This window comes from Protomyctophum bolini (assembly GCF_963924005.1).
Source record: "Protomyctophum bolini genome assembly, chromosome: 22".
In the NCBI taxonomy this organism is placed as follows: Eukaryota; Metazoa; Chordata; class Actinopteri; order Myctophiformes; family Myctophidae; genus Protomyctophum; species Protomyctophum bolini.
This window is the reverse complement of record NC_137883.1, coordinates 32,876,253-32,885,168: the sequence shown is the minus strand read 5'-3', so window position 1 is coordinate 32,885,168 and position 8,916 is coordinate 32,876,253. Positions and strand designations below refer to the sequence as shown.

At 43.1% G+C, this 8,916-nt stretch overlaps 1 protein-coding gene across 1 annotated transcript; it reads left to right on the top strand.

Annotated features, from left to right (window-relative positions):
- Positions 1 to 7,902, top strand: LOC308309823 (uncharacterized protein). Its single transcript, XM_080755741.1, has 2 exons — positions 1 to 408; positions 4,465 to 7,902. Exons 1-2 carry the CDS (start codon positions 45 to 47, stop codon positions 5,643 to 5,645), a joined length of 1,545 nt encoding a protein of 514 aa, XP_080611867.1. The 5' UTR covers positions 1 to 44; the 3' UTR covers positions 5,646 to 7,902.
- Positions 7,903 to 8,916: the final 1,014 nt, after the last annotated feature.

The window sequence follows — 8,916 nt, the reverse complement described above, 5'->3', positions numbered from 1 at the left end:
GTTTAGGCAGGAAGCAGAACAGAGGACTGAGTCAAGACCACAACATGTCAGCGAGTAAAGTCACATCCCAGACGGTAAAAGCGGACCTCAAATGTGGACAATCAGAGCGGACCGAAGGAGGAGACGAACTATCTGGGCTTTTTGAAAGAGATATGTCGGAGGAACAGATTTACCAGACCTCCATGCTGAAGCAGCCTGTGATAAAGCTACACAGAATAGAGAAGGAACAGATCTACCAGCCCTCCATGCTGAAGCAGCCTGTGATAAAGCTACACAGAATAGAGAAGGAACAGATCTACCAGCCCTCCATGCTGAAGCAGCCTGTGATAAAGCTACACAGAATAGAGAAGGAACAGATCTACCAGCCCTCCATGCTGAAGCAGCCTGTGATAAAGCTACACAGAATAAGTATGTGCATGTTTTCATGTCACTGTACAACTTCAACAGAAAACATGTTGCTACACAGAGATCTTTGTCTTTTGGACAAAGATTCTCTGTTCTCTCTCTCTGTGTGTGTGTGTGTGTGTGTGTGTGTGTGTGTGTGTGTGTGTGTGTGTGTGTGTGTGTGTGTGTGTGCGTGCGTGTGTGCGCGTCCTCTGGGCCTATCAGCAGCAGTACAGATCTGACTATAAAAGGACACACAACCAGAATAGAAACATTCCACATTACAGCCTAATCTCCAGAGGTGTGTGTGTGTGTGTGTGTGTGTGTGTGTGTGTGTGTGTGTGTGTGTGTGTGTGTGTGTGTGTGTGTGTGTGTGTGTGTGCGCGCGTGCGTGTGTGAGCATGAGGGGGAGCCTGCTCCTCGCTGGAGATGGCTTCCAGAATGTTAAGGGGCCTGTATGCAAATATAGGGTCGGGCTTACCATGCAGCGTATAACCAACCAGGGCCCAGTATGTGTGCTGCCCCCCCCCACACTGCCACACCTGCTCGTGTGTGTGTGTGTGTGTGTGTGTGTGTGTGTGTGTGCGACTGTGCGTGCGCGTGCGTGCAAGAAATAAAGAGAGAGAGAGGGGGGGAGAGAGAGAGAGAGAGACAGAGAGAGAGAGAGAGAGAGAGAGAGAGAGAGAGAGAGAGAGAGAGAGAGAGAGAGAGACCTGCAGTCATCAGGCATGACAGGAATCAGCCTGAATGTTTCAACTGCCACCCTAAATTTAGAACATTAGTTGCTAATACAATTATTTCTATGGGTACTCAGTACTTACAATTATTATTTCTATGGGTACTCAGTACTTACAATTGACTATTTCTATGGGTATACTCAGTACTTACAATTAATGTATTCTTTCTATGGGTACTCAGTACTTGCAATACATTTTTCGGTTCCTATACTTGGAACTAGGGATGGGTATCGTTAGGATTTCTACGAGTCCGATACCAGATCCGGTTCTGCTCCTCAATTCCGAAAAGAGGTCAAATGTTTTACAAAAAGCTTTAGTTGTAAGCCTTAGTCAATTTAAGTAATGAAGAAAGTAACATCCTCTCCATTATTCAACAGTTGAGACATGTTTATATATACATATATATAGAGAGAGAGAGAGAGAGAGAGAGAGAGAGAGAGAGAGAGAGAGAGAGAGAGAGAGAGAGAGAGAGAGGGAGAGAGAGAGGAGAGCGTGTGCTCTGACTATTACAACACAATTCAACTGTGTGTTACAGAGAGACACACAGCTATACATCTCCTTACAGCTGTGCTTTACCAGAGTTTGCAGTTAGTGCTTGACAGCGTTTAGGTCAGGAACCGATAGGCAGAACCGAAATGGAATTATTTGTATGGGTACCCAGTACTAACCTGACCCTGTATGGGTACCCGGTACTAACCTGACTCTGTATGGGTACCCAGTACTAACCTGACTATGGGTACCCAGTACTAACCTGACTCTGTATGGGTACCCAGTACTAACCTGACTCTGTATGGGTACCCAGTACTAACCTGACTATGGGTACCCAGTACTAACCTGACTATGGGTACCCAGTACTAACCTGACTATGGGTACCCAGTACTAACCTGACTCTGTATGGGTACCCAGTACTAACCTGACTATGGGTACCCAGTACTAACCTGACTATGGGTACCCAGTACTAACCTGACTATGGGTACCCAGTACTAACCTGACTCTGTATGGGTACCCAGTACTAACCTGACTATGGGTACCCAGTACTAACCTGACTATGGGTACCCAGTACTAACCTGACTATGGGTACCCAGTACTAACCTGACTCTGTATGGGTACCCAGTACTAACCTGACTATGGGTACCCAGTACTAACCTGACTATGGGTACCCAGTACTAACCTGACTATGGGTACCCAGTACTAACCTGACTCTGTATGGGTACCCAGTACTAACCTGACTATGGGTACCCAGTACTAACCTGACTATGGGTACCCAGTACTAACCTGACTATGGGTACCCAGTACTAACCTGACTATGGGTACCCGGTACTAACCTGACTCTGTATGGGTACCCAGTACTAACCTGACTATGGGTACCCGGTACTAACCTGACTCTGTATGGGTACCCAGTACTAACCTGACTATGGGTACCCGGTACTAACCTGACTCTGTATGGGTACCCAGTACTAACCTGACTCTGTATGGGTACCCGGTACTAACCTGACTCTGTATGGGTACCCAGTACTAACCTGACTATGGGTACCCAGTACTAACCTGACTCTGTATGGGTACCCAGTACTAACCTGACTCTGTATGGGTACCCAGTACTAACCTGACTCCGCCATATGGTGGCAGTATTGAGTTCACCAGTTCTCTCCTCCTGCCTGCATCTGGTCTCTCTCAGGCAGAAACGATGAACCCGGAAGCAGCGGGACAACAATCTGATATCTCCATAATAATTCTGTGTTCTTGTTAGGTTGTGTTTACATTAGAGTTGTAGTTCTTGTTTGGTTGTGTTTACATTAGAGTTGTAGTTCTTGTTAGGTTGTGTTTACATTAGAGTTGTAGTTCTTGTTAGGTTGTGTTTACATTAGAGTTGTAGTTCTTGTTTGGTTGTGTTTACATTAGAGTTGTAGTTCTTGTTAGGTTGTGTTTACATTAGAGTTGTAGTTCTTGTTTGGTTGTGTTTACATTAGAGTTGTAGTTCTTGTTTGGTTGTGTTTACATTAGAGTTGTAGTTCTTGTTTGGTTGTGTTTACATTAGAGTTGTAGTTCTTGTTAGGTTGTGTTTACATTAGAGTTGTAGTTCTTGTTAGGTTGTGTTTACATTAGAGTTGTAATTCTTGTTTGGTTGTGTTTACATTAGAGTTGTAGTTCTTGTTAGGTTGTGTTTACATTAGAGTTGTAGTTCTTGTTAGGTTGTGTTTACATTAGAGTTGTAGTCTTGTTAGGTTGTGTTTACATTAGAGTTGTAGTTCTTGTTTGGTTGTGTTTACATTAGAGTTGTAGTTCTTGTTAGGTTGTGTTTACATTAGAGTTGTAGTTCTTGTTTGGTTGTGTTTACATTAGAGTTGTAGTTCTTGTTAGGTTGTGTTTACATTAGAGTTGTAGTTCTTGTTAGGTTGTGTTTACATTAGAGTTGTAGTTCTTGTTTGGTTGTGTTTACATTAGAGTTGTAGTTCTTGTTAGGTTGTGTTTACATTAGAGTTGTAGTTCTTGTTTGGTTGTGTTTACATTAGAGTTGTAGTTCTTGTTTGGTTGTGTTTACATTAGAGTTGTAGTTCTTGTTTGGTTGTGTTTACATTAGAGTTGTAGTTCTTGTTAGGTTGTGTTTACATTAGAGTTGTAGTTCTTGTTAGGTTGTGTTTACATTAGAGTTGTAATTCTTGTTTGGTTGTGTTTACATTAGAGTTGTAGTTCTTGTTAGGTTGTGTTTACATTAGAGTTGTAGTTCTTGTTAGGTTGTGTTTACATTAGAGTTGTAGTCTTGTTAGGTTGTGTTTACATTAGAGTTGTAGTTCTTGTTTGGTTGTGTTGACATTAGAGTTGTAGTTCTTGTTAGGTTGTGTTTACATTAGAGTTGTAGTTCTTGTTAGGTTGTGTTTACATTAGAGTTGTAGTTCTTGTTTGGTTGTGTTTACATTAGAGTTGTAGTTCTTGTTTGGTTGTGTTTACATTAGAGTTGTAGTTCTTGTTTGGTTGTGTTTACATTATAGTTGTAGTTCTTGTTTGGTTGTGTTTACATGTGCGCTGTGGGCTGTGGCACAGCTTCAATATGTCACCAGTCTCGCGTTGATCCCGCCTCTAGCGGCCGCATATCGCTCCGATCAGAAATGGTTCGGAGTGCATCGTCTCTGCCCGAGAGAGTCCAGATGGGAAGCAGGAGGAGGGACTCACTGCTGCCACCATCTGGCGGAGTCAGGTTAACGCGGTACCAACCATGTGTTCATTTGGTTCCTACTTGGAACCCAATGTCGGTACCCAATAACCATCCCTAAATATCAACACAGCTTACATATTATTTTAAAACATTTTATTTAGCGTATGTTTCTCTCCTCATTCTCCCTCCCAGATGTCTTTCCTGCCCAACTCAAACACGTCTACAGCAGAAAGAGACATCTCAACCAACACCAGAGAATACATACTGGAGAGAAGCCCCACGCCTGTGACCAGCGTGGGAGTAGGTTCAGCCAGAAACGTAATCTGAAACTCCACCAGAGAATTCATACAGGAGAGAAGCCCTACGCCTGTGACCAGTGTGGGTCTAGGTTCAGCAGGAGCGATACTCTTAGAGATCACCAGAGAATTCATACAGGAGAGAAGCCCTACGCCTGTGACCAGTGTGGGAGTAGGTTCAGCAGGAGCGATACTCTTAGAGATCACCAGAGAATTCATACAGGAGAGAAGCCCTACGCCTGTGACCAGTGTGGGAGTAGGTTCAGCCAGAAACGTAATCTGAAACTCCACCAGAGAATTCATACAGGAGAGAAGCCCTACGCCTGTGACCAGTGTGGGTCTAGGTTCAGCAGGAGCGATACTCTCAAACTTCACCAGAGAATCCATACTGGAGAGAAGCCCTACGCCTGTGACCAGTGTGGGACTAGGTTCGGCACGAAACAAAATCTGAAAACTCACCAGAGAACTCATACAGGACAGAAGCCCTACGCCTGTGACCAGTGTGGGACTAGGTTCAAGCAGAGCACTGAACTCAAAAGTCACCAGAGAATACATACAGGAGAGAAGCCCTACGCCTGTGACCAGTGTGGGACTAGGTTCAGCACGGAAAGTAATCTCAAAAGTCACCAGAGAATTCATACAGGAGAGAAGCCCTACGCCTGTGACCAGTGTGGGACTAGGTTCAGCACGAGAGGTAATCTCAAAAGTCACCAGAGAATTCATACAGGAGAGAAGCCCTACGCCTGTGACCAGTGTGGGACTAGCTTCAGCCACAGCAGTCATCTCAAAAGTCACCAGAGAATTCATACAGGAGAGAAGCCCTATCCCTGTGACCAGTGTGGGACTAGCTTCAGCCACAGCAGTCATCTCAAAAGTCACCAGAGAATTCATACAGGAGAGAAGCCCTACCCCTGTGACCAATGTGGGAAAGGGTTCAGAGACGGCAGTAGTCTCACAGCTCATAAGAAAAGTCATAGAGGAGAGAAGCCCTACCACTGTGACCAGTGTGGGAAAGGGTTCAGAGACAACAGTAGTCTCACAACTCATAAGAAAAGTCATAGAGGAGAGAAGCCCTAACACTGTGAGCAGTGTGGGAAAGGGTTCAGCAGCAACCGTGATCTCAAACATCATGAGAGAAGTCATAGAGAGAAGACCAGCTACCACTGACCTCAAACAACATCCCATCCTCTGTAAAGTCTCACCTCAAACAACATCCCATCTAGGGTCCAGGTAATCAAAATTACGCTTTAAAAGTGACACACATTAACCAGTTAACAGTTTCTTCAATATTATATATATTATTAAGTAAAAAGGTCAATTTCCTTCTGTCTGTTAGGAGAGTACTGTATTTGAAGGCCCTAGTAAAAGATACTTGTTCTGTTCAGAATTTATCTTCTCCCGTCTTTCCAAAAAATAATAGCAAATGCTTGATAGTGGGATCGATAAGAACCCGGCTCGATAAGCCTGATCGATAAGGGGCACGTTATCAATAAAACATTAACGAGCGCCATCGCTAATTGTGACGGCCCCGCCCCCTCTGCCTCACTGTAGGCCAGAAGGCAGCCTCTGTGATGGCAGAGTGGAGCAGGCCGTCAGCCCAATTGTGCTCACCTGAGCTGGGTGTGGCTTAGCGGAGTATATATAGGGAGCTCTCCTGGCTGCAGCACAAAACTCTCTCTGTTCTCCCTGCAAGCAGGACCTGCTAAGGGTTGCCACCTGGCCCAAGGGCCTAACCAATCAGGACCTGCTAAGGGTTGCCACCTGGCCCAAGGGCCTAACCAATCAGGACCTGCTAAGGGTTGCCACCTGGCCCAAGGGCCTAACCAATCAGGACCTGCTAAGGGTTGCCACCTGGCCCAAGGGCCTAACCAATCAGGACCTGCTAAGGGTTACCACCTGGCCCAAGGGCCTAACCAATCAGGACCTGCTAAGGGTTACCACCTGGCCCAAGGGCCTAACTACCCTTTTGTTTAAGTTATGTTTTGCTCCATTTAATACAACACACGCACACAGCACTAGTCTCCACACATCCATACATTACAGACATTACTGATAACTGATAACCTCACATGTGCCATTCTTTATTTACTTTAATATAATACATATCATTGCATGACAGTATAAAGGAACTGTATTAAATATGGCCTATTTCAGCCATGGTATATCATTTGTATTGGGTTTTTGGTTAATAAAGCCTAAAATAACTGAAATGTGATTGTTACAATGTTCGATAAGACAAAAGAAAAACAGTTAATGTGTTAATGACAATTATTTATGGCAACGAATCGTCAAGTAAAAATGATGGTGACAACGCCACTTAAAGACCATAATATGCATCCAATACAAAGAAAACCTTATATACGCTGGGAGTTTAAAGGTATTAGGCATATAGTTTCTTTATGAGTTTAATGTTAGGTTTAGATTTGTGAGGTTAAGGTTAGGTTTAGATTAGGTTTAGATTTGTGAGGTTAAAGGTATATTCAGTGATTTCACTTAATTCAAATAAATATCACTTATTTTTTTGTTTTGTTGTGATAATCCTCTCTACTATAGAGTGTGCTGACCATATAAGGAGTTCCTCCCTGTCCCCAGTTAACCCCTGGGGGTCAAAAAAACCTTAGGTTTCGTTTTTGGCTAGGTGGCAAAGCCAAGGCCCCTCTCTATCCTGATTGGATGAAGGCTTTGCCACCCAGCCAAAAACTAAACCTAAGGTTTTTTGAGTGAAATCACTGAATATACCTTTAAGGATATAGGTTTAGGGTGACCAGAAGTCCCCCTTTGTGTGGGACAGACAGTCCCTCATTTCCCATACTATTCAGGCGACCTGTCCCACATTGTGAGTGACTGGCAGGCATCAGTGTTCAAATGCCCCAATAACAGTTCGTCCTCTAATAGTTTCTGTTCTCTCATTGTCTCTTTTCCTGAAAGATGTGTTTCTAAGCCTGTTAAAATAACAGGAGAAATATCCCTATCATTCAAGTTGACCATACAACCACCCGTAACCAACATTAGCATTTTAAAACTAAATGTTTGACGTCAGAGTGGTTTAATAACAAAATTACAGGCAATATTAGGCCTTCATGGTCGAATATGACATCAATAAATGCAATAGCAACTTAAGTAATATGTTGCCAACCCCACCCCATCCCACACAAGCGATAACTTTGTCCTTCAAATGAACATTTTATTTTTTATTTTTTCTGTCTTCTGTGAATTTGTGTGCTCTCTTATTGTCTATATATCCATTTTTATATATACTGTATATACTCTATCTCTGCATCTATGTTTGCTGTTTCTGGACGGGGGGAGGGGAACTGTTTTGACTGTAATAACTAATAACCTGTAAAAAGGAATAAAAACAAAGTAAACTCTAAATAAACAGTTTGGAACTGGTCTTGGAGGCTTATAGCTTTATGAAGTTAAGGACAGCTTTAGGCTTAGTTTTACGAGGTTATGGTTAGGTTAAGATTTGTGAGATTAAGGTTAGTTAATTAAATTAACAACATTTAACCCATTTTGGGCGGGAACCTGTTTTGGTGTTAGCATTATGTTATGCTTTAGCTATTGAAAAATATTTTGAAAAATCGAAAAAAAAGTTTTTTCAGAAAACTGAAAGGATGTAGAAGACATTTTTAGAATCTGATCTCAGGTCAAAATGGGTTAAGCATTATGTTGTATAGCCTATTTTAGCTATTGAAACATAGCAGATCTACAAGCTCGTTTAATAATAATAGTCTGCTATGCAAATCTCTGAATATATATTATTTCAGATCGATTTTTTTAGCTCAAATCTTTGCTTCTGACGGAGGTCCATAGACTGGGGGGGGGGGGGGGGTCCCTGGAACAACATTTTCAGATTGGGGTCGGCGGCCGATTACAGATACTTTTTGGGGTCCTTGCCATGAAATATTGAGCGCCGCAGTCCCTCCCCCTTTCAGAAAAACGAGTGGCCAAGGAAATGAGAACGCGGACAAGGCCAACTCGGATCGTGACAAATCATGACAATGAACACAATGTTTTGGGCCGATCAAATACTTTATAAGACGAAAAACAAAACAAATAGTGTTGTCTCCTATAGTCCTGCCTTTCTTCTCTTCTTTCTAATTATTTGATCGGCCCAAAACATTGTGTTCATTGTCATGATTTGTCACGATCCGAGTTGACTTTGTCCGCGGCGTAACCGTCTTTAAATAAATTATATTAGAAGTGCCGATGGGAGAATGCATTGGGGTTTCATTTCCTGGGCCACTCGTTTTTCTGAAAGGGGGAGGGACTGCGGCGCTCTATTGAGCACCACTGCTCCGTCCTCCTCTATAGCTGTGAATGCTGGACACTATAACACAAGCCG

Excerpts from the sequence above, each read along its gene's own strand:
- LOC308309823 (XM_080755741.1), top strand. The coding sequence starts at position 45 with ATGTCAGCGAGTAAAGTCACATCCCAGACGGTAAAAGCGGACCTCAAA. Across the intron at positions 409-4,464 it reads GATAAAGCTACACAGAATAA|ATGTCTTTCCTGCCCAACTC; the intron begins GTATGTGCATGT and ends TCTCCCTCCCAG.